This window comes from Sylvia atricapilla, chromosome 3 (assembly GCF_009819655.1).
Source record: "Sylvia atricapilla isolate bSylAtr1 chromosome 3, bSylAtr1.pri, whole genome shotgun sequence".
In the NCBI taxonomy this organism is placed as follows: domain Eukaryota; kingdom Metazoa; phylum Chordata; class Aves; order Passeriformes; family Sylviidae; genus Sylvia; species Sylvia atricapilla.
The window spans coordinates 89,857,873-89,883,537 of record NC_089142.1 but is presented as its reverse complement, the minus strand read 5'-3'; the positions used below and the strand labels follow the sequence as shown (position 1 = coordinate 89,883,537).

The window sequence follows — 25,665 nt, the reverse complement described above, 5'->3', positions numbered from 1 at the left end:
GTGAAGACCCAAAGAGGATGCAAAAGGATTCTTTTGCAACCCTTGTTTAATTTTCTCATCTCCTTCATTCTTCCAAGTATTTTCCTTTGGGTAGACTGCTGTCTTGATAGATGCCAAATGCTGGTTGTACTATTTTTATGTATGGCAGCATCCAGCATAGATATTAGGTTCATGCATCCTGGAAATGTCGCTATAAATAATTGGCCTTTTATTCCCAAAAGACTATAGACAACAAGTCTTTTAGTTTCTTTTAATAAAGTAGCTTTGCTTCTTTTCTAATAATGACTTGCTAAGTATTTTTTGACTCTAAAAGACAGTTTCTCTTGCATCTGGAAAAACTGTGTTCCTTTGGAAGGCAGAGAAATTAAAGCATTTTGCCGATTGTTGGTTTTGCCTTCACATTTTGTAGGACAAGCAAGCTCAAAAAAGTTTTTGTTCAGAAAGGCCCTTTGTTTTATCTTTTTATCCTGTAAGAAAACACTACCACCTTGTGTTTGCAATACTAAGAGCTTGACAGTCCAAATGTAATTATTTATTATACACTTCTTTATTCTTCTGCCTAAAGGCAAAGCTTCTCGCAAACCCTAGGTGAAAAAAGGAGTGGTGCTTAAAAATGAGTTTCTTATTTTCTTTTTTGTGCATATAGGAGTATATCAGATAAGCAGACAAATCAAAGCTCATGATGGCAGTGTGTTCACACTCTGTCAAATGCGGAATGGAATGCTGCTAACTGGAGGTGGGAAAGACCGAAAGATCATCCTGTGGGATCATGATTTGAATCCTGAGAGGGAAATTGAGGTAAGAAATCTAGAGTGACAAGGAAATTGCCTTGAGCAAGGTATTAACTAGCAAGACAGAGTCTTCCCGACCCTTAGTAGGGGAAGTTAGGATGAAAGAATACCTTCTAGGTGCTGGTTTTTAAATGGATTACAATGTTTTATTATAAAAGTGTTTAAATTTTAGCCTATAAATGAGACTGTATGAGGGTTCAGTTCTCCTGTGTTTAAATTGAACAGAAATTTTAAGGGTTTTCTTTCTTCAAAACCCTTCCTTAGTTATTTGGGATTTTTTTTAATTCATCCTGTTTGAGAGGATGTTTGAGGATATTCTTTAGTATTGTCTGTGTTTTTATACATTTGCCTCTCCAGAGAAAGACAATGTCACCAGCGTTTTAGGGTTTTAGTAGAATGTTTGACATAAGGTAAACCAGTGGTAGAATGCATATTGGAATTCTGTAATAACTGATGATTAATAAGCTATGATGAGGAACTTCTTTTAAATTTATCCTAAACCAGGAGTTCAGTGTATGTGTCTGTTTTTCGTCATTTGGCAATATGGCAGCGCTAGGTCAGTGGGGAATGAGCTGGAAAAGGTCGTATATTTTGGATGTTAAATACTTGGATTTTCCCTCACCTTGAAATAATGTGTTCTCCTTAAACAGTTCTTTAAACGTTGGTTAACTCCACTTACCTACTGTCCATTTATAGCAGCACTTTTTTCTTAACACTTATGTAAGTTCAGTCTAGAATTTGTTACTGCCTTTAATCTAGTAGTGACATTTAGAAAACATGGCAGAGGGGGTAACCACTGACTATCATATATAATTCTTAGGCTTAAGTAACACACTCTATTCATATCAGTGTCTCTGTTTTCCTTTTGTTAGTAATGCTATGTTAAAGCTAATTTTTTATGCTACCAGAATCCCAGCAGATTGGTTTTTTTGTCTTATATTATCACTTAATATTAGTGGATTTTCTCAAATCAAATAATTTAGAAAACAAACAATTGCTCACTGTAAAATAAAGTAGTGTATTAGAATTTAAGCCTGCAATAAGCAAAGTCATTAAAATTCAGAATCATTGCTAACATAAAGGCATATGAACATTTACTTTAGGCTAATCAGGAAACATTAGGAGAATCAAGAAGCATTTACTGTGTGCTACAAGATTTTTCTTGGTTTTCAAAACGTGTTTTGGAAAGTAAATAGTAGCTTTGTATTATTCCTTTCCTTATAAGATGAGTTGTAAGGCTGTGGAGTGCATTTGTTTAGTGAATTTGACACTTAAAAGCTATATATTTTAATGTGCCATTTTTTTCCACTGAAGTTATTAAAATGTTGTAACTGTGATTGGTATGCCTGTACTGAACAAATAGAGGAGGGAGGTTTCAGGTCAAGCCCTGATCAAGGTTATAATAATTGGATTGTTTCATTTTACTGGGAGAACTCCAGTTCTGATACTGTCACTGTGCTCTATTTGTGGCCTCCAAAATTAAGCACCTACCAAGATGCCTGATGTGATTTTTCAGATGTTTCTTTTTCCAGGTTCCTGACCAGTATGGAACAATCAGAGCAGTAGCAGAAGGAAAAGCTGATCAATTTTTAGTGGGTACTTCACGAAACTTTGTTTTGAGGGGAACGTTTAACGATGGTTTCGTAGTAGAGGTACAGGTGAGCATAACTTCTTTTCTTAAACTATAACCCAAAAATGTAAAGGTTTTCTCTGCTGGTGTGTTATTTTAAGACTCTTAATTTTATTTGTTGTTAAATCACATGTGGTTTCTTTCTAGGGACATACAGATGAACTCTGGGGACTGGCATCTCATCCTTTCAAAGACTTATTTTTAACATGTGCCCAAGATAGGCAAGTTTGTATGTGGAACTCCGTGGACCACACACTGGAATGGACCAGGCTGCTAGATGTATGTCAACCATTCAACCCTTTCATTTAAATACAAAGCTAGAACATAGGAAAAAGCATACAATTTCTGAAACACCCTTGTCCCACCTGATTGCAAGGAAAAATTCTATAGTTGCGCTTTTAAAAACAGCCATCTGGAAGCTTTGATAAACTTAGCAAGGTTCATCAGACATTGTGTAAGATATAATCTGGTTACCATTGCTTGATGTCATTTTGACAAGCCAACTTGAATAAATCCTAGTCCTTTATTCATGTTACAGTTATTTTTTTCCCCTATTATTCAAACAATCCAAAGAGGTCATCATACAGTTGTGAAGATTTGGCTTTAGATGTCCTTTCCCTACTGTAATTCATTTAGTAGTTTGGCTAGATCTTTGCTAATATCCAGGAAAAATTATTTTTTACACAGAAACATAGGCCTTTTACTCACGAGGTCGTCTTGCCGTGCACATCACTGATACACTGAGAGAAGCTGTCTGAGGATTAGCGTGCTGCCAAGTGATTGATTGTTCCTGTGTCAGCTGAGACTCTTAGGGTAGCTTTGGTATAAGGAGAGGTGTTTGTCCCTCAGGATGTGGCTGGGACAGTGACATGTCTGTGTCTCTCCTGCAGGAACCCGGGCACTGTGCGGATTTCCATCCCAGCGGAGCCGTGGTCGCCATAGGAACACACTCGGGCAGGTAAATGCCTTGCAGCTGAGCTGTGGTGGCACAAAGTGTAAAGGAGACACCTTAATACAAGTGCACCTTACAATTGGAGTTCATTGGCTTTTTTACTCTTTTTGTTTGAGGTTATGGAGCCTAAAAAGCACAGAAGGGGATAGAGCATCTTATACAAGTTAGACAAAGATAGAATTTTCTGATTGTTGGCTGGTTTGGTTTTTTAACGACTCTTTAAATGAAAACCCAGATCTTGGGGTTTGGTTTTTTTAAGGTTTGGGTTTTTTTTTTTTTTTTCCCAAGGGGTTTTTACAAGCAACTTGTCTTTTCCAAGTATCATGTATTTCAATGTAATGTGCAGGTTATGTTTCTTTTTAAGACAGCTATGGTACAGATCTTTGTCTTTCCCAAATCAAACACACTTGCAACCTTTTAAACTGAGGTGGAGAGGCAAGTGAACAGAGTGGTATTTTGATTTCAAATAGACAGAGTTCAGTGTGGCACGTTGCTGCACTGAAGTGATACTGAAGTGTTCCTATTCTTCCTGAAGTCATCATGCCTTTGAAAGCTGTCAATGCACAAACTGAATCTTTTTCACTTGGGCTTCTTACAGTGGGGGGAAGAAAAGTTACTTTATTTCATAGTCAAATTTTGGCTTGTTATCATCTCCCAAGAAGGGAGTATCAATGTACCAATTAAAAGAAAAAACAGGTTGCTCATAGCATTAGAAAGGTGAGAGGAGCACATTTATATCTACTAGCATTTTTGTTCTGTTTTTCAGTTATATCTCGTGACTGATAATGTGATGATAAAATAATGCCTGGCGCATTTAGGAAAATTGGGAAATTTTTTTGTGTGTTTAATTTGCTAACTAGAATTTTTTATGCTTAACCTCATGCCTAAAAACCATTTGAAGTTTGATTTTTAGAAACTGCTGAGCATGTGCAACACCCTTAAAATTTACTGGAAAAGTGAAATGCTAAATATTTTTAGGGAGTTTTCTCCCAGATGAAGATGCAGTCTACACCAAATTCATTAGGTATGGTATCAGGCTACAAAACCAAGTTTACCTTCCAGTAAAAGCCTTGCTGAGCTCTAGTATATTTGATTACCACATTGAACCTTTCCATCTTACAATTATAAACATTAAATTGAACAAATGTTTCTATCTTCATTAAACAAAGCAGAATATGGAGGCCTAAGAGTACTTGAAACAGAGAAAAGAGAAAGTCAGGCCATGTTTTTTCAGAGTTTTTAGATGTTTTTGAGCTTACATTAAAGCACAGTCAAGGCACGTTTCATGGCCAAAGCGTTTAGTCTGTTGTTTGCTTTTGGTTGAATTTTTTTTTCCCCTTCTGGAGCATTTAGTGTTATGTTTTAAGTTTGGCATGTTCAGTTTAAATTCTTATTTTTAATTTATTTGAGGCAACGAGTTTATACTGCATTCAAGAAGTTTATGATGATGGCCTTGTAGGTTTTTGGGGGTTTTTTTTTACCCTCAGTAAAAAGAGTTTTTAAGCAGTTATATTGTCACCATTATATTTTAGTGTGTTCTGAAATTGTATGGTTCAATGGTGGGTTTGAGATATACAAATGAAACTGAGTTGAAATGAGACCTGGTAAGTGTATAAGTGGATGAGAAATAAATGGAGTTGAGTCAAGATAAACAGAACAGTTTTAAAATTACTGCCTACCCAGCAGCATCATGTAGTGCTTTCTGTGCCAGAAAATCTGGTCCAAGGGAGTTATTTCCCAAGGAATGAGGTCTGCATGATATATCTCGATTAACATAGGAAAAATAATCTCAAACCCATAACAAATCTTTTAATAATTTGATTCATGGCCTAAAAAATCTTAAAGCAAATATTAAACGAGTCTAATCTGTTTAGACCTCAGTTAACCCAAACCTTGCATGTGTCTGTTAGTGCTGCTGAGCTTTCATTCTACTGCTGCTCAGCTTTCAGCACAGAGGTGAGTGAGACAGGGGCAAGGAATGGAGCACTAAGAAAGTTGGGTTTGCTGGTTGAAGTTGGGGCATCAAAAGAAAACTGACTTTTCTAGATTTTCTACCTTTTTTCCCATTTTTATCTGTTGTTTTATAGTGGTGTGTCTTTTACCAGGCCAAGCATCATGCTTTTGGTGTGTTTTTCATGTATCACTGACCATGATAAATATTTCAGTATCGTTTCCCCTTTTGCACTGTCTGCAAAGAGTCTACTGCAGGTTTTGTTACTACTTCCTTAAATACCTGCTGTGGACCTGATCGTCAGTTGTTTGGGATAAGTCATTCTCTTTGTTGATTCTGCAGCTTGGTGAAAAGGCACAGCTGGAAAACGAAAAAAAGCTTTTTCAAGGCACTTTTCAGATCCTTTTGCCATGCTTCCAGTGGTACTATTTGTAGGGAAGTAAAGCCTTCTGTGATTAATCGGGTCGAGTATCTTGAGTACTAAGCATATGAGTATTCAAAGGCACTATGGAAAAGAAGTGCTAACATTGGTAAGAAAACTGAAGGCTGAAGGGCAAGGTTAGTGTAAGGGGAGAGCCACAAGGAGATAAATGAGGCAATAGAGGCAATAAATAAATCAGGAAATACACATTACCTGTTTTCCACTGGTTCTGTCTGTCTTGCACACAGGTTATTCAACAGTCCATGTCGTATGGGGTTGGAGATTTTCTATGTGTGTTTTGTTTGATTTCTTTCCTGTGGTTCTCTAACCACAAGCTGGTTTTAAGCCATTGGGGCCAGGCTGCTTTTCAGATGCCTGGTTGTTGGACACTGGATGAGCATGAGCTGGAATCTTGTCCCCACCCATAGAAAGCAATGTGTGATGTTCCTGGAGTTCATTTTACAGCTTTGCTGTGGAATAAACGGTCCCAGGTTTAGCAACGTTCCACTGAGTTCACTGTGAGACAGAAGGTCTCTTGCTCATTTCCACAGTGTTTGAACTTGCCATTTGCCATTGGGGTAGATGCCTGTGGCATAAGTACATGATAAGAGTAGAAATTTGGATCAAAGAAATTAAATTCTGGGTACAGCTCGAATGTATCCCATATTGACATTCTCTGTTTTCATGATCTGTGGGTATGAATACATATTTTTTATTAAATTGTCGTTTTCTCTGTGTTGCTAATGTTCAGTGTATTTGGGAGTTGGGTGGGCATCAGACCCATTGCAAAATGTCAGGTTCTGCTGATCTTGCACACCTTGCTGTCAGTGGCCGTTTTGGTCTATGTGCCAGTGAGCTTTTGTATGCATCTCACATGTGCCTTGTAAATAATAAACTGCAGGTTAAAAGTTATTGGTAAAGAATAAAAAATGCAATTACCTTAGTTATAAATCATACAAGCAAGAAATATAAAATAAAATGCTAGTTTATGAACCAAAGTTCAAATTCTAGTGAATTGTTGGTTATTCCTCCTTTTATAAAATTTTCCATAGAAGTGAAAAGGATTGAGAGAAAAATACCGAACGAGAATATAATTTTTGTTTGCAATGAGTATGGAAATATTTTCCACTTACGTCTGCTACTTCTATTTCTTTTTTAACTTTGCTTTATAACAAATTGAAAGATCAGTTTTTATATCAAAACGTATCTTCAAAATAGGGAGGTAGAATGAAAATCAGCTGTAGCTTTAAGGCTTAATGATGATAAGATGCAGTCATATTGTCTGTTTGGTAGCATGTTTATTGTCCAATAGACGTTTTGGTGATTATTACAGTGTTTAGGGAAGGGGAAAAAATTGAATGGTATTTAGAAGCTTTCATATATTGTTCACTGAAACTCATGTTGCTTTGTGAACCAGAAAAGTGCTCCATTAAAACCAGATGTTCTCTATGTTGCCCTTGAGGGGCTAGCGTAAGATAATGAAGGCAGGCAGTGGTTATGGCTCTTCTACTTGATTTTGGGGGTTGTTTTTTTGTTTAGTGGAAGTGATACTTACTGGAATTCTCCTCTCTCTAGGTGGTTTGTTTTGGACGCAGAAACGAGGGATCTGGTTTCAATACACACTGATGGCAACGAGCAGCTTTCAGTGATGCGCTACTCAGTAGGTAGGCAGACTTACACAGTCAGAATGATTCTGATGAACCAGATAGATGTTTTGTTAAATTATGTTAAACTAGTCCCCAGGCATTAGAAAAGGCACAGCCTTGAAAAAGTTGTTTCCAATGCTTAATGGGTAACTGAGGATTTGCTTTCAAGTTTGTTCATGTTTACTAAATCCTGGAAGTTTGTAACTACAAACATCACCATCAGCTTTCTCAGCCTTTTTTTCATGTTGAACTCTGCTGTTATAATAAATGCTAGCTTTGCTCCCCCCAAAAAAGTTCTCAAATAGTTGACAGGTTAACATAAAAGTCTGTAAAAAGCTTAATATTTCAGTTACATTTTAATATCCTTCCTAATTAGTTTTCAGGTTCATTAATGCAAGCCCATAAAACTAAGCTTGTGTGTGTCTGGAAGTCAGAGCTGTTTGTGAAGTGTTCGCTCTGGGATTACATGGAGTCCAAACCAGTGTTGAGTCTCCTCTTCAGACATGTCACGAGAAATCATCAGAGCCTGACTCCTCTCTGTTAAAACAGGATGGAAGAACACTCTTGTAAATCTTTTTCTTGTTTGCTTTTGGCTCACGTGCCATGTCAGCAAGCAAAATGTTCCTCTGCTGCTGCCACATGTGCCAAGCACAGCAATTTGTTTTAAATCACTGATGTTCATTGACACTTAGAGGGGTTTGATTGTGATTTGAGGCAGCTCTTGTCCACGTACATTTTTTAAAAGGAGACAAGGTAGAAGAGGAAAAATGGTTGTTATGTTTGAAAATTCCACATCTTTGTATGTTTGGTGTTGATTTATTTACAGTCCACACTCCCAAAGTTAAACTGTCTGTAGGCTAAATATTCTTCTGCATTTTTATGATGCATAAAACTCAAGTCTGCCTGCTGTCAACAGCTTTCAGAAATTCGGTGCAGTCTGAGGGTTTATATCCTGTCCATTGAACACTTACTCTAAAAAAAAGGAGAAGTGAAAGAACTTGTCCAAAAAACATACCCACAAAGTAAACAGATACGGCTGAAAAGCAACATAATGTAAACTGTTATGAATCCTTCAGTAGAATTCATAAGGAAGTAGTTTAACTGAGACTATTGTCTTAGCAATAAACCTGAAATCATTAAAATTCACAAAACAAACATTCTGTTGATTTATACCAAATATTCTGTGTTGTAGATGGCACCTTACTTGCAGTTGGATCCCACGACAACTTTATTTACCTCTATGTAGTAACAGAAAATGGAAGAAAGTATAGCAGATATGGAAAATGCACTGTAAGTTTTGGAGCATGATTACACATTTACATGATTATTGCATCTTGTACATGCATTTTGATATTATACATACATTTAGATGTTAAGCAGTGAAACTGTCTCCGAATTGATGTTTTTCCTTTCTGGTTTTGTGTTTTATAGGGTTTTTTCAGCATTTGATTGATTTTAAATTTCAGTCTCAGATACTGCATCTCTTAGTGTGCAGTATCAGATGCACTTTTGCATCAGATATGACTAATTTATCAGACTATTGCCTTCTTCCTCTGAAATGGGAAATTTGCACTAAGATGGAGAAATACCTTATACTTTTATGCTGAAACTTGTTCAAGGAAAAGATTACATTTGTTTGGGGATATTTTCCTCCTATTGGTGAAGTACTTCTTGACCCAACATAATATTAAGGTGGTGTAATTCCATTAGGATGTGTAGTCTTGGAGGTTGAAACAAATACACATTGTTTTCAGTTGTAATTGCTGCTACAAGATTTGAACTTGAGGGATGTGGCCCAGGGTAAATAGATCTAAATATGGAGAATGGAGTTTGTTGTTACTGTTACATTGGATGAGGTTGTCCTAGTGCTAAAAAGACAGATTATTTTTCCATAAGTGTTCAGTTATCTGGCCTTAAGTTCAGCTATCTTTTAAGGTTAGTGAAAATATTTACATTAAGAACAAGTGAAACTTGATGAGATCTGCAAATTATGTCATAAAAATAGGTTCACCTTTGACATGTGACTCACACTAGAGCACTGGGGTCAGAGCAGCCTGTGTGCAGCTGGTTTGGGGCCACAGGGCTGCCAGGGCAGGCAGCAGCACTGGGTCTGCCCCATCCCTACCTGAGCCCACACAGTGGGGAAAGGGCAGAGCCCACAGGGAGTCAGAACAGGGCCCTGGTGGGGGTGGCAGTGGATGTTTGCACCTCAGCACACACCTCAACACTTCTTTTTTAACCATAGAAGATAAAATCACTCCAAGATGGCTAATCCTAACATACATAATACTCAGTTTGCTATGTATTTCAAGGTCTCTCTGAGCTCTTTGAAGATGTGATAGGTGATTTATTTCTGTGTATTATGTATGTGGAGAGAGCATGTTGCAATTTAAACCAACATCTGGATGTCCCTCTATCCTGCTGCCTTGGCAGGAAAGAGGTTTGTAAAAATTGAGTGGAAGAATTGAGCATTGTTATACCCAGGCAGAAGTGTCAAGGCTTCAAAGCAGATTCCTGTTACCCTTTTCCTTTCAGTGTGAGTGACTGCATGTAGAATACAAAACCAGCAGCATGGTTTGTGCTGGGGCTGAGCTCCCTGACCCTCCCAGCTGGTGCAGAAGGCAGCGATGTGGAGCTCCCTAGAGCTCCTGTGAGGCTGCAGATCCAATTTCACTTGCCCTGTGCTCCCTGCCAGCTCCCTGGCAGGTCCACACCAACTTGATGCTAAGCAGGGAGACACCCAGGCATGCTGGGACCCGGAGCACTCTCCTGGCACTGCATCCTTCTGGCATTCTGTCATTCAGTAGCCTCACGGGTGACCTCCAAATAGTATGACTCAGTCCTCCTGGTAGTCAACTTCTGGTTGTTTCTTCCAGCTTGAATACATTATTTGAATTCTTTCAGAGGATTTTATCTACTGAACCAGCATTAGCTGGTGTATAAGGGCTGTATGCCCGCTGTTAAGTTTAAATCTCCTCTCGGTCACAGCCAGGCATTCTGCTGCTGCTAGGGAGGCAAGTCTGTGACCTATGGGCCTGTTTCCATAGCAGGGGATAGTGTTGGCTGTGATCAGAACTTCAGAGGAGCCAAAACAACCATTTTGACTAGTGCAGCAGTATTTTGAGGGCTCCAGCTATGCAGTCAGCAGTGTGAAGGTGTGAGCTGGGGCTGAACTTCAGTGTGTCAGCAGTTCCCGGGTAGCTGCTGCTGTCCCATTTGCCTTAGACCAGAAATTCCTTAGCACAAGAGGAGTAAGTGCTGGGCATTTACTCGGAGGCCTGTGGAGTGAAAGCCACACAGTCAGCCACTCTGAAGTATTTGGTACACTGGACTTAACCTGAAGTGATTAGTGTGCCTGTCCTAGAGGCTGTGGGCGTTTTGAACCTTACACCACTGAAGTCTGAAACAGATAAACACTGCTAATGGAGGAAGGAGTTTCCATTTAGTCAGATAGATTTCTTAGCTGGTGATAATATGAATTGTTCATTGTATATAAAGGTACAGAAAAGGAGAGAGTAAAACGTTGCCTTATTGGTGGGCAGCTACCAAAGAAAGATTTTAATAGAAAACGGGATCCTCCTATTGCAAATATGATAACAATGTTGTGTTCCAGTTCATCATTTGGTGATCACTTGCCTGAAGGGATTTTGCAGCCTGGAGCCCCCTGGGCCAATTGCTTTGTTCCTTCCCCCCACCACCCCCAGGAATTTTAACAGCTGCCGAATGTCTGGCAGGATTTAGTAAATGACTGACCAATTCTTTTCCATGTTGGAGTTCGATTGCAAATTGGAAGACTTGGAAAATAAGGAGGAGGAGAAAAAAATCCTAGCCAATTGTGCACTTTTTTTTTTTTTTTATTACCAGCTTTGCATGTCAGTATTGTATGTCTCACCCATGACTGCAAAGCAGTTATGTCAATACACTATTCCTCTGCTTAAGGCAGAAACAACTGCATAAGTAAACAAATCATAAAGGCCAGCTTTTCTCCTAAATATTTTTGTGGTCTCTCACAGAGGACCTGGTAACGGGGAGGTGGGATGTGGGACGTGGATGTATTTCTGCATGCAATTCTGGAAGCAGTCAGGATCTCTTAGAGTTTTCCGTGGAAGAAGCTGGCATGGTGGGTGGCACAGCAGCCAGCACAGAGCTTCTGCATGGCCCTGGCATGGCTGCTGCAGGCTGGGCCAGGAGACCCTGTGGGGGCTTAGGGAAACCTTGTTCATAATGCCCACTGAGGGAGAGACATGCATTGACATCTGTCAGTCAGGAATGTGGCAGTTTGTTGCCTGGCAGAATGACTATGAAAGGGAGAAAATAGGTGGTCTCACAAGGGGAAAAGGAGCAGTAAGAAGAAATGGAAGGGTGGAAGAGGAAGAGTGACATGGATGTCACTTTTATTTATTTGCTACCCATGATTCCTACCTTATATAAATTTGTGGCTTCTCTGGAGCCTTTCATAGCTTCATTGTTACTGTTATTACTCTTACTTCCCTCAAAAGAAGCCTGTGCACAGAAAAAATACTCTGTCCAGCTGCATTTGTCTTCTTCCTCAAAACCAATGACAGGTGTTTAAGCCTCAGTGTGCTCTTGATGCTGATAACTAAAGTTAGACCAAAGGGTTTTGATTATTAATAAAGATGATCTTGTGCTTCTGCATGGTGGTTGTTAACCGAAGTATCCTAAGTTTTTAGAATGACCCAGGGTTATTTGCATGAGTGCACATTTAATGGAAATTATTTTAAATAGATAGAGAAATAAAAAATTCCTAGATGTCAATTTTTTGTTAGGATCTAAAACTGATCCTGTACAAGTTACTTACTTTTCACAATTAGTAGCAATGTGTGTGTTTCTAATTCCAGTATAAATTTGGGTTCATCCATATTTTAGCATCGTGCCTTCTAGGAGTAAATAATTTCAGAGTCCAAGAGAGCCAGGCTTTACAAGGAAGAGTGGGAGAGGCATGGTGCCCAGCCTGCATTTGTTTAGCTGTTAGTGAATGTGGCAATGGGAGGGAGTAAGGAGCCTTTAAAGGAGCACAAGTGAATTGCAGCAGACCTGGGGCAGGTGGGGAGGTGATTTGTTGTTTTGCTGTTAGCTCTCCCATCTGTGGGTGCAACTTATGCTTTACTTTCAATTGAAATCAAGTTTTTCACACTGGTGTTACTGCATTCTTCTTCAGGGACATTCCAGCTATATTACACACCTTGACTGGTCCCCGGACAACAAGTATATAATGTCAAACTCAGGAGACTATGAAATACTATACTGTAAGTATGAAATTAAATACACTGGAAATAGAAATATGCATTGGCTGTCTGAGTATTTAGAAAAGTGTGTTTGATCGGGACTGTACAAAATACTTACTGACAAAGGGACTGATTTGAACTTGTGTAACCTGATATCTTGATGTTATTCAGAGCCGTGTATTACCTAATGGCAAAGCCAAATATAGCTTACTTCTTTACAAGGTCATAAATCAGTTTAACAGCGTAGAATTTACAGAACAAGTGGCTCTACGACTTGATGTTGGCCAAAAGTTCTGTAGATTGAAAATAATATATACAGTTGTCTAATTAGTGTCAACAATACCAGTTATTTTGGGGGGAATAAAATCACTGGGCCTGTGCCACAGTTCTCCCCTGAGGTTTCTTGTTTGAAACTTTTTCTTGGCCAGTGGTGGTGAAAACTTAAGAAAAGCAGTAATGCTACTTTAATGAGTTTGTGGTAATAATGTTTTTGTGTTTGTCTTTTTTTAATATGCAAAAACATGAATATAACGCTTAGTGGTTGTGTCAGAAGTTCAACATCAGTAGTGCATATCAGTCTGTTTTAAAATTGTTTTTTTTATTCTTGTCTTCCTATGACTTTTACTGGATCTGAGAGGATTGTAGTTTTTTCCCTTTACAGGCAAGAATAGCCAACAGTTTGAATGTCTGTCACCTTAACATATTTTTTTCTGCCTGCGACAACTTAGGTTTCAAATCTGGATAGTACAGTCTGTCAAAAGGAAGGGTGGTGCTTATAATTTCATGTATAGGGAGGAAAAGAACCATGACCCATTATTACTGTCTTCTTGTATTGTAAGACAATCTTTCCTTTTCTAGTTAGAAGCCGTAAGGCAGTCTAAGGCTTCTCTGGCACTAGTTGCTCACTGTTCTAAAAGCACAACTTCCTGAATGATTTATTGAATTTTAGCACATCAGTGGAGCTGATAGGAAGAAGAAATTACTATATTACAGATGTATATTATTATATATCTGTATATGATATTTAACTCTGTTAAAGCATTTTTTGGAGTTGGTAGCAGTTGCAGGGAGGTGTTTTTGAGGTTATGGGATCAGAAGAGGGAAATGAGAAGTAAATATGACTCAAAAAGACCAAGTAAAGCTTCAAGTACTGGAATTTGATTAAGGTGCTGGTCTGTCTTTGCCTCTGTGATTTAATGATGGGATCATTTAATCAGATGGGATTTAAGATGCATTTGTTTACTGCATTAGCATCTCTTCGAAGAGCACCTGCAGAAATATAATTTTGCATTGCATAACTCATCACTCACTTGTTTTTTACAGGGGACATTCCAAGTGGCTGTAAGCTAATCAGGAATCGTTCTGACTGTAAGGATATAGATTGGACAACATACACTTGTGTGCTAGGCTTCCAGGTGTTTGGTAAGCACTGTTTAACTTGCTTTTAAGCCACTAACACTGTGCTTTTGTGGTTTTGTGTGCTTCAATTTGTCATTAAAAATGCATCTTTAACGATTATTAAGGGATGGTGCTGAGATCACAGACCACAGTGACTGACCACAGTATTTGTCTGTGTTAAAGTGCACCAAGTGTTCTGTAGATAATGTACAATTGGTTTCTATTTAGTTCTTGAAGTTTGGGGGTTGACTCTCCTACTACCATTTTAGGCTACCTGTTATGGAGGCACTGAAACAAAAGGCTTATATTTTAAAGTGCTCATATGGTACATGTGCATTCTCCTTTTTTTACCTTGTTTTGGGACAGGAACAAGAGTGTTATGAGTGTAGATTATAGTTCATAATGTAAAATTATGACAGCACTTTGATATCTGTAGTCAAAGGTGAGTGATATACTCTGATTTTAAAAAATAAAAATGCTTTAAAGAGTAAACAGCTTTTTTTACCTAGTACTTATTTTTAAAAAATACAAACACAATTTTAAAAAACTGGCAGATCTGCTTTTAATAGTACCATTTTAGACTGTGGCAGTCTAAAACAGTTCAAATTGCTTTTGGTGTAGGCAGCTCTGTTGGTCATAAATGAGGAGCCCCCCTCTTAGTGCTATAAAAGTAAGGTTCAGCCTCCCAGTGAAGTTGTGTGAGCAGGGTGCTGAACATCTCTCTTCCACCACTGAGATCAGGCACCTGCATCTGTTATTCGTATTGGTGGAAATACCAAAAGCAAGTAAATCAGGTAATTCTTTAGAGGTGAGGATTAGAGCTACAAATCTTCTCTTCACAGCTACTAGGAGGTCAACTTTGAATACCAGCTTACATGCAGGATAGAAGAAAATTAGTGAAGTGTGGGTCCTTTCTGTAGCTTCTGACACCTCTCATGCATATTTAAGGACTGTCATGTGCTTAAGGAACAAGTAGCCTCAAAAGATTGAAGTTGGTGTGAGGGCATTGACCCACTTGTGTGGCACATTGCTTGGGTGGAGGGCATTTGGTGCTTAATAACCAGGCATGATTTTCTTTTTGGATACCAAAGATCTGAGGAAGAATAGGAAAAATAAAGGGATCAGAGAAGGAAGTTGATAGACAGGATAAATATTTCTGATTTTTTTGGAGCTTGGTAGGTAGCAGAAATAAACAAGAGCATGCTCTTTCTGGAGGTGAATACTGTTGCTTCTTTCTAGTTTGATGAAAATACTGGCTTCCATTAGCCTGAGAACTGTGAACCAGAGTGTGTATTTGTAGGTGTTTTTATCCAATCCGTCTAGGAGAAGTAGAAGCATCTCCTGATGCTCTGTTCACGTAAGCCTAGGCTGACACGGAATTGGACCACAGCAGTCATTTCCTCACTGGCTGTGACTGAAATAATATGGCAGCACAGAAGCCTTTTTGAAAATGGAGTATCAGAAGATTCAGGAGATGCCACAGAAAGTAAAAAGCTAAGCTCTGATGCTAATATGATGTCGTTCCCCAGGACCAAGGAAAACACTTTGTAAGGACTGTATATTCCTTCTGAAAAAGGCTTGGAGCTGAAACATTTTACATTTTTTGCGGAGTACTTAAATCTACCAGAAACAAGGAGGTAGCTCTGTTCTTACTGAACTTTTACCATTGCATTTGGTGGTAGAGCAGACAGAATAAGGACAGCAGCTCTCTGAACCCCAGGGCTTTCCCAGAAGTGTCCTTTATTCCTGCCTTAAGGAGGTGAGATGTGGGAGTGTGGAAAGAATTTGGTTTCACATCTAGACCGCTGCCTTTGTCTTTTTAACAGCTGATAGGTAGAAGCTGTTATTAGTGACTGGGCCTTAGGCTGGACATGAGCAGCTCCCATAACCACTGCTTTGAGAAACCATTTTACTTATGGTTTTTAGAAGTGGCTAAGTCTCCTGAACCTGTCTGCATTTTCTTTTGGATGAATACAGACCTCAGCTCTCAATTAAGTTTAATTAGTTTCAAGTGCTCTCAAACTCAGGGAATGAAATGGATAAAGCAGATAATGTGATGTTGTTCTGGGGCAGAACAGAATACATTTAAACTTCCTAGCCAAGATTCATCACGCCCTAATTTTATACTGTCTGCTAGTCTGACACCCTTTGCAGAATCTTAAAATCATGGTTTGACCTCAAACAAAGGCAAATATTTTCCCATTAAATCAGACAGTGCAGCTAAGCCAACCTGTCAGATATTTGCTATTCTGGCTATGACCCAAGGGTCAGCTGGCTCAGAGATCCAAGCAAGCCAGGGGCTGCTCACTGTTGTTCAGGAGAGAGGGTTAAGTTCATGGGATTGCTTTTAGGGGCATGTGTTTTACAGTTCAGCTCTGTGGGTAATGTGCCACAGGACCAGGCATGGCACTGTTGTCAGCAGAAGGAACAGGATGGAAATGTGTGCTTTGGGTGAGAATAGCATTGTTCCTTTTGGCAGTTGCAATTACTACTGGCTCAGCAGTATCACCACTCTGCACCCCAAACACTTGAAGTCACTCTCGGGCTTGTTGCATATTTCCCACAGCTGTCTAGCAGAATTTCTGAAAATTGAAGTGCTGCCATCATGCTTTATAATAAAGTCCTATTATTTGGGGGGTTTTGTAATTTTTACAGTTCCTAAGAATTTTTTGCAGTTATATTAAGAACTCGGGACTCGATCATATTAATGTCTTATTAATGTCTTGAAAGCAAATCCTGCTGTCTTATGATAAAAGGTCGCCTTACCTTTGGAGCTCCTAAAGGACTTTGTGAACATAAAAGATGTTTAATAAAAGCTTCAATCTTGAATATTAGTCCTTTTAATCTTAAATTAAAAAGAAGAGGAAATTAAAAAGGAAAGGAAATTGCATAGTTCTTTGTCAAAGTCTGCCTAAGGTGGTAGCTGAAACTCCAGGCATTTATTACTCCCACATGATGACAATATTTCATATATAGAATGAATGAGGAAAGGTAAAATTCATTCATGTTGAAGTACTTGAAAATTCTTGAACGGTATGTATTTTTCACTTTGATTTCATTAATGTGAGAACACTAAAATGTTTCTGAACCCTTTTCTTAGCACTTGGTGTCTTTATTTAGTAAGTTACCTACATTGTGGCTTATTGGCATTGTAACAATTTTAACAAGCTGCCTTTGTTATTCTTCAGAGAAAATAAAGTTCTTACTCCACCCACTGAAGAATGGGAAAAAACAGCTTTAAAGTTAAATACTCTTTGCCATTTTGCTTAAAAACAAGAAAATAAGGCAATTCTGAGTTGGCTTTTCTGCTGTATAAAACAGTAGACAGCACATGGTTTTTATTTTATTGAAGTCAATGACTGTAAGGGAGGAAGAAGATATTTTCATATCTGATAATCAACAGCCCTTTTGGTCAAGTTGACACACAATTTTTTGGGGTGGGGGTGAAATTTGTGGAGGGAAAATTCTTCCTAACTCCTCGACCCAATCAGAAACCCAAGTCTAGTCTTAAAAACATAGTACCTTTGGCATATATTAGTGTCTTATAATACTATATTCTAAGCTCTTGCTTGCCTTTTGTTCAGCTTTCTTTGCAGATGTAAATTATCTGTTTTATTATGGGAATCCCTAATGTCTTTATGTCGTGTTTCCAAAAATTGTTTAGAGTCTCTCCCATCCTAAATTTGATCAGTGTTTTTCATTTAGGAAATGTTGTTATTCTTTTGTCTAGATGTATCTGTGTCACTCTCTTGACTTAAAACCTTATTGAATTGTAGGCACTCAACAGCACTTACATCTATGAAACTTACACAGGCTGCAGTTTCTGTGCAGACAACTCAGTTGTCGTCTTGAGTTACACAAGTACTAAGATTTAAAATACAAGAAGCTAAACGAAATAAGCCAGAGAAGAAACCAGTAGGACCCCAATGTACAGTACCTGGGTTTGCCTTGTGCTCCAGCATCACTGTTGCTTTTAAAATATCTGTGCATAGATGACAGTATTAAGAGTTAACAGTTTTAGCAGCGAACTTAATCTAAAGAAAAGGTTTAAACAAGACTGAGGTTTTGAACAGGAAACAAATGTTAAACCCAAGAATATTGTCCTGGCTGAAACACAGGACTTGGGAGAACAGGGTGGGGGGAGCAGCATTAGCAAAATATTAATGTCATTTAATGTAATGTACATTCCATTTTCCAGCTGAATTTCTGGCTTACCTTTTGTTTATCTCGCCTTGTCTCAGAGCTTTATAGATTTTACTTTTGTTCATGAATTGTCTGTTGATTTGTTTCCAAAACCACCATTGCTGAATATTTTCTGCACTCTTTCCTAGGAGTTTGGCCCGAAGGATCAGATGGGACAGACATAAATGCCCTTGTCAGATCCCATAACCGAAAAGTGATAGCAGTGGCTGATGATTTTTGTAAGGTCCATCTCTTTCAGTATCCCTGTTCCAAGCCAAAGGTAAGTCTAGACCAGTGTAGTCTGTGTGCTTGTTTACATTGCCTGAAGCTTTCCTTGCTTCCAGCATAGTTGTTTTGGAGCCTGGGAGGCAAATACTCCTTTTATATCCAAGAACCCCCATTAATTTTACATATGAAATAGAAAGTATTAAACAATATAAAGCAGTATACTTAAAAGGAAAGTGTCAGTAGTTATCCTTAAGTTCTGGAGACAAGGCTTGATGCTTTGTGTTTGCTGGCATTAGCGTTAGGGCCACTACTTTTTCTGTAAAGATCTAAATCTGTTCCAAGTTGCAAAGAAGAGAGGAAGTATTGGGGTGGGAAATCTAATATAAATATAATTCTTTACTCTTTTGTGAACTAAGATCTCTCTTGAAGGGTAAGCAAAAATGTTAGTAGTTCTAAACTTCCATATCATGTGCTCTTCTAGTCAACATGTGATTTATCTTTCTGCTTGTTTTCAACAGGCCCCCAGTCACAAATACAGTGCTCACAGCAGCCACGTGACAAACGTCAGCTTCACTCATAGCGACGGTCACTTGATTTCAACTGGAGGGAAAGACATGAGTATTATTCAGTGGAAACTTGTGGAGAAGGTGACTCTGCCACCAAATGACATTGTCCTGGATCTTGGTGCCGCCAAAGTGCCCATCCCTGCCAGTGAAAACGCTGTGCAGTCTCCTGCACATCCCCCGCAGCCCTTTAACGACATGAACCAAAACGAAAGCGTCACTGGCAGTTCTCCGGCGTCCCTGGAGAGCAACTTGGAGCAGTCAGCGGAGGCCAGCGAGGAGCACAGCGAGGAGCAGAGCGAGGGGAGCAGCCTGGATCCCGCCGAGCCGAGCTACGAGGAGCCCTCCAACGAGCTGAGCGAGGAGCACAGCGCGTCCACGGTGACGGAGGAGCAGCAGGATAACTCACCGGTGTCTTAATGCTGCCGGCTTGGGCGGGTGTTATTTTCCCTTGGTGTGCGTGCTTTCATTACGAGGGTGAGGGTTCAAATAGGGAAGAGTAGCTGAGATTCATGACCACTCCAGATTTTGAGTTTCAGTGAGATTTTTCGTCTGAGTTTCAGTTCAATGTGTGGAACCATCCCAAGGGCCTGGCTTGATGGTCTGTAGTACGATCTGGTCGCAGTTAGTAGTGGACATTACCATAGATCCATTTCAGTTCTGAAATTGCTGTCAGGAAGTGGCATGAAATACATACTGGAAAAAAAGGATATAGCTCTGAGAATTAGCTGAAGTATACCACCTTAACTATGTGAAAGTGCTTTCTAGAAGATCTGAGCTGATGGGAAGCGCTGAGCTGTTCCAGCTGGGAAGCACTGTGCTGCTTTCCCCAGGTGCAAAGACAAACAGAATGAAAAAACAAACAACCAAAAAGCTCTTTGTAGGGCTGTTTTCCTTTGTTTTTTCTTGAGAAAAATAGAGGAAAAATAATGTAACAATGCCACATGTATGGCAATGCCTTCTTGATCTAACACATATGCAATTTTCTAACACACTACTAATTCCTCGTGGAGTCTGGATGTGTTCAAAGTTGGTCTGCCCTGGGTGCTGCCAGTTCTAAGGCGAATCCTGTTGAGGAACGGTGTTGGCTGTTCCATTTTCACAGACTCTTTAACTAGCAGACTGACCAAATACTGGCGTGTTTCACTTTTCATGACCTGAAAGTTGACTTAAACTATAGGACGTAGTTGTCTCTTCAAAGAACTGCTTGCCTAGAGAGTTGGAAACTTGAGAGAATCTTTTACAGTGACTTTGATGTCAACATCAGAGGAAGCATGACAAGAACACAGAAGTCAGATGGGCTCCAGAGTTAAACTTTAAACCTTCAAGCGGAACTTGCTCCATCCCTAGTATGAAAAATATAAATACAGTTAACTTAAATTATTAAATTGGTGCTTAGAATTAGTAAGTTGATAATTTTTTCTTCTGAATTTTTAGAGATAATTCATAAAAATCATTAAACTGCAATCTCTACTTTCTGTTTTTTTCCCCTGGTTCCTTTAGCAGTTGTGATATAAGCATACAGTAATTTAGATGATGATGATGTGATTTTTTTTTTTTTTTTTCCCCCTAGACTTGCTGATCTATTGTTTTTGTGATTTTTATTTCCACCCCACCCCTCCCTGGGTTGCTCTAAGCCATGCAGCTCTCATGTGGCTATACCTGGCCAGTTACAGGATATCTTGGCATTTGTTATGCATTTGGAAAGTACTTTTTTTACGAAGTTTGTCAGATAGCTACATTTTTTTTTCTTAAGTGCATACATTTCCTACTTTAAAAAAGATATAGATTTGCTGGCAGATATCCATTTCCTATGTACTTGTTTATATTTTGATTACATAGAATTTTCTTTTGTAACTTGCTGCATTGTGCTGGTATTTTAGTTCTTAGTTAGAATATCATGTTTAGAAACTTTGGATGAGTTCATAAGTCTTAATTGTGCAAACGTTTACGTGATTGTGCCATTCCAAAGTGCATCAAAACTGTCATTCCCTTACTAGTATCTTCTCAGGAGAAATGCTACAGATCAGGTATTTAGTCATCATTTGGAAAGATAAAAACAAATGGACTCCCAAAGGACATTTAGAACATTTATATATAAAATATATAAATATATATATACACACATATATATATATAGAAAAAAAGTATCCTCTTGTTTACAACAGTTCCAGAGAACCTCAAAGTAGTTCCCTTCAGATGGAGGGAGATATGGATTCCAAGCAACCCATCTGTTTAAACTGTGCTCTGTACATAGAGTTTTACTGGAGAGCTCTAGTCTGCCTGACTTGCAAATTTGCCAAATAGCAGCAGTGGAAGATAAAGTTCATCAGCTCATCAAAGTTCTTGGTTACAAATGAGAAATATGCTGTAGGTTTAGAAAACAATCTTAGTAAAGGAGAGAGGATAGTAGAGCTAAGGAGGCACAGAGAGCTCTCTGTCGGTTTTATGAACTCCACATAAGCAACACATTTCTCTTTGGAACATCTGTCACCTGGGGTTGCCATGTAAGTGAGAGTTAGAGTTGTGACATTCTTGTGTAGTTCAGAAGACTCTACTAATATGCAAAAAGCCTTACAGCTTTCAATTGCTGGCAACTACTGTTTAACAAAGAATTAAATCTGTGATAATGGATGGAAATGGGATTATGTAACTGTAGATGTTTTAGAAAAATAATTGTGAATGAATTATGATTAGGAGTGTTTCATGTGAAGATGTTTGAGCCATTTCTATCTATCATGCATTCCTGTCTTGAGGCAGAAAACTTTGAAGATTAAAAAAAATAAAATAATCATAATAAAATATTGCAGTGTCTTTCTCCATATTTGTTCTGGTTCTTTCTGTACATGAAGTGGATGCTGTTATTACAGTTGCAATATTTGGGTCTGTGATTTTGAAAGAACTTTCTTAAGATGTGCTTTTTTGATAACCTCGCAGGCTGTGTAAAAATAAGTTAACTCAGCATTATGAATATTATTGTCAGATTTAAATATTGCTCTTGTTTATGTCACAAAAGTTCTATGAGATTTTCCATTTCCATTTTTCATGAACAGCTGGCATTATCCTTCTGTAGCTAATTGATGAGTGGCAGTGTTACAAACAGGTTTTTGTCCTGCTGCAAAGTGCAGTCTGCCTTCCAGGGTTCTGCCCAAAGCTTTCTTCTGGAAGTCATGAGAGAAGAACAAGTTTATTTTGGCTGTAATGTATTAAATACCACAATGTTTCCCCATTCCTCTTTGTCTGTGTCCAGCTGCAGGTGCAGAAGGTCACAATATGCTGAATATATTCCTTGTGAGAGATTCCTTTTTGTTAAAGGCATTGAATCATTTGCATTTCTTGCATCTGGTTTCTGTCCTTCACAAAAGGGGAGGGTGAGGTACAGAAGGAAGAAACCTGCGAAATAGACAAATACCTCATGTTTATCCTCACTTAAAGGAAAAGCCAACAAAAACCATCATTGCCACCCTGAGTTGGACTCGAAGCCTCGACTCTTCTTTTCCACCCAGTGGTCAGGAGAGTGCTGACACTGGGAGAACGTTCTGCCATGAGCAACAAGCAGATGTCCCAGGGTCATGCCGTGCTGTTCCCATCACACCGGCGGCTGTGCAGTGCTGTGCTTTGTTATGCTCTGCTCCCTTTCTCTCCAGCTCGAGGCTTTTTGCTACCCCTTCTCCTGGGATTCTCAGTCAGGCAGGAGTCTTCCTGAAGAGTAGGTAAGCTGGTCTTTGGTCCTTGGTGATGCAGGTCGGACAGGGCTTCCAAGTGCCCACTCTCATCACCTGGGACATCAGCAGCCTCTGTCATTTTGGGAAGCTGCAGTGGTGGTATTTGTTCTGTGGAGGTAAGTTCAGGGTGGGAGCACCCCTGAAGGCGTAAAACTGCAACTACATCCCCTTTTACATCATGGAAAACTTGGTGTCCATATTAAAATGTTTGTATAATTTCATAGTAAAACACAGAGAAGTTATGGAGTGCCATGCTTCTGGATTCTTGCAGTCTGCGTCCATATGGGTGTATCAGATAAAAGTGATACTGGGTTTTGTGAATATGACCGCACATCCATATGGGGTTTTTTTTTCCTATGGAGGTTTCAGGCTGGGGATGTGGATGGGTAGTGATGAACAATGAGTTTCTTTGGTTTGATCTTGCTGGAACTCTCATATGAGAATTACATATATATATATATATATATATATATATATATATATGAGAATTATATATATATATGGTTTGTTACATAAATAACAAGTATTTTTGCGTATGATTACTTGTCAGGGTCTAGTTTATTTTTTTAATCATCCTTAGAAAGCAATTATTCTAATTTTGTATATGAAAACGTGCAAAAATTATATTTTGATTATTAAATTGATTAGTCTGTGCTAAATAATATGCTGTATTTTCTACTATTTGTTTCACTATATAATATATGTCATACCCCATTATGTTCCCTTCAGTTCAGTCCAGTATTTCAGTTGAATCAGGAGGAAGAAAGTAGAATATCCTTGTGAAATTAAACTTGGCCAAACCAACCAACCAAAAATTTCTCATTTCCACAGCCTTATGCTAATAAAATATGGGCTCCAGGCAGTGGAAGGGTTACTATTACACGAGGTGGATTTTACTTGAGGGAGATTTGTGCTGCATGTTTGCGTTCCTCCTGAACAAGTCCAAGCCCATTGCCTAATCTTTATTTCTGACAGATGTTTTATGTACTAATACTTTAATCAACTGAAAATGAAAAACTGCTTACAGTAGGGATTATACCCTTTAGAACCCCGGCCAGAGTACACATTTTAATGTACTTAACGTGCATAGGGTGGCTTTGTGTGCCCTTACACATATGCAAGCATCAAATGGATATGGCTGCTCTAGGCCTTTTTTTTAATTTGGTGGTTTAAAAGAGAGATGTGGCTGACTTCACAGTTAATTAAGAAGGTTTAGGAGCACGGAATAAAAAGCCTTCCCAACAGAATGGTAAGGCAAGAAGATTGGGAGAGGAGGGGCACTGGTGGAACTGGTTTTACCAGAGCTGTATGCTCTTTCCTATGCTGTTTCCCCACCACGCACCCCAAATTTCCCTCTTCTAGTCCTTGTCTGTGTGCTAAAGCCCATAAAAACTTTGACTTCTGTTGGATGTACTGGCTTGTTAAAAGGTGATTTTGAGAAAGGAAGTGTATGGAGATTTTGGCTGGGTTTTGCTTTTAACAAACGATTCTAGAAAACAGCTTTCTTCCAAAAAGTTCTTCTGAGGAACCAAAATCTACAAACAGCCTACATCTTTAAGGTATATATATGTCCTCGTGGTTTTTACAGCCCAGTATCCTTTTCAGAAGGGGACCTCTGGACACTTCCCAGCTCTCGCCAGCTAAGAGATCTCCAGCAGGGCTGTGCCTTGTCAGCAGCCTCTACTGTGTAGCTCTGTGTGGGTCACATTATTTTTACTCTCAGGTGGCCACCACATTTGTTGGTTCCTTGTAAAAAAAAACAACTTCCTCTAAGTTCTTGGAGGCTGTTGGAATCATAGTCAGTTACCTTGTCCCAGCTTTATCTTTTTGGTAAGTGCCTTTAGGTTACTATTTCTAGACCATGCTTTTGTCTGGTGAGCAAAGTGCTCCAGAGAGCACTTTTCGTGCTGTTTTAGAATCCTCTAAGCTCTCTTTAAATTCATTCATGTCAATCCACTTAGCATCTGTGTGTGTGTGTCCCCTTTTTTTCCCCCTCCACAGCTCTGTCAGTGATCAGTCCTTGCACTGGCAAGATTTTTTTTTTTTTTGTCCTTAAGTCTATTCACACCCTCCTATGCACCTATATGCATACAGGAAAATCGCGGAAGAGGAAAGTCATAAGCTATGTGCATCAGACAACGGTTACAACTTCAAATGCTATCTAGGATGCAAGTATAAAAATCCCTGGAATTTTGTATTCTGACAATGAGTGTCTGGTGTTGGGGAGACACTGACAATGGAACTGGGAACTTAATAAACTCTGTATTTCCTAAGTAAAAGTAACTTGGAGCAAACCTGGTGTTATTACTACATCAGGGAGGCCTGGGGGCTCACCTCATAGCTCAGGAAAACAAGCTAAAAAACCCCAGAAACAAACTAACCAATGCTTTTGGCTTTAGCAGAGCAGGCAAAAACTTTTCCATCTGACAGCAAAAAAAGAGGGAGCAAACAGAGCTATGAAGTGTGTGCACAGAGCAGCCCACTGTATGCCAAAGCTGCTCTTGCTACATTTCCTCTGGTCCAAAGGTGGGTATGAGCAGCACCCCTCCATGGGTGGGCATTCTCTTTTCTCTGCAGCTACAGACTCTACCCTGGGCAGAATTTCTGTGGGAAAACCTTGTTTTCAGCATTGTGTCGATGAGAATTTTTACTTGAAGAACCGAGCACAGAATTAAGAGGAGAGGGAGAGTCAACATCTTGTCCAGACATAGATGTTCTCCATTGCTAATGCTAAACAGAGATTGTCTAATGTGACATGGCTGTTGTACAGACAGGGCTTCTGAAAGGATCCCATTTGCCCAAGTTTGGCAAAGGGAAAATGAAATGTCAATTGAGTGTGTAAAGCTGCGTTTCTTATGTCAAAAGTTGTAATACATTTTTTTTTTTAGATTGATTCACAAATCAGGAGTTCTGCAGTTCCATGGGTCTTTTG

At 39.0% G+C, this 25,665-nt stretch overlaps 1 protein-coding gene across 3 annotated transcripts in view; it reads left to right on the top strand.

Annotated features, from left to right (window-relative positions):
* Positions 1 to 21,810, top strand: part of EML4 (EMAP like 4) — a 145,864-nt gene extending 124,054 nt beyond the window's left edge. For all 3 annotated transcript variants that reach the window (XM_066316112.1, XM_066316111.1, XM_066316110.1), the window contains 10 exons: positions 647 to 798; positions 2,324 to 2,449; positions 2,569 to 2,700; positions 3,312 to 3,379; positions 7,321 to 7,409; positions 8,584 to 8,681; positions 12,571 to 12,658; positions 13,961 to 14,059; positions 18,367 to 18,497; positions 18,964 to 21,810. In XM_066316112.1, coding sequence (XP_066172209.1) covers positions 647 to 798; positions 2,324 to 2,449; positions 2,569 to 2,700; positions 3,312 to 3,379; positions 7,321 to 7,409; positions 8,584 to 8,681; positions 12,571 to 12,658; positions 13,961 to 14,059; positions 18,367 to 18,497; positions 18,964 to 19,428 — 1,448 coding nt within the window. In that variant the 3' untranslated portion in view covers positions 19,429 to 21,810. The remainder of the gene's footprint in view (positions 1 to 646; positions 799 to 2,323; positions 2,450 to 2,568; positions 2,701 to 3,311; positions 3,380 to 7,320; positions 7,410 to 8,583; positions 8,682 to 12,570; positions 12,659 to 13,960; positions 14,060 to 18,366; positions 18,498 to 18,963) is intronic.
* The last annotated feature ends 3,855 nt before the right edge of the window (positions 21,811 to 25,665 follow it).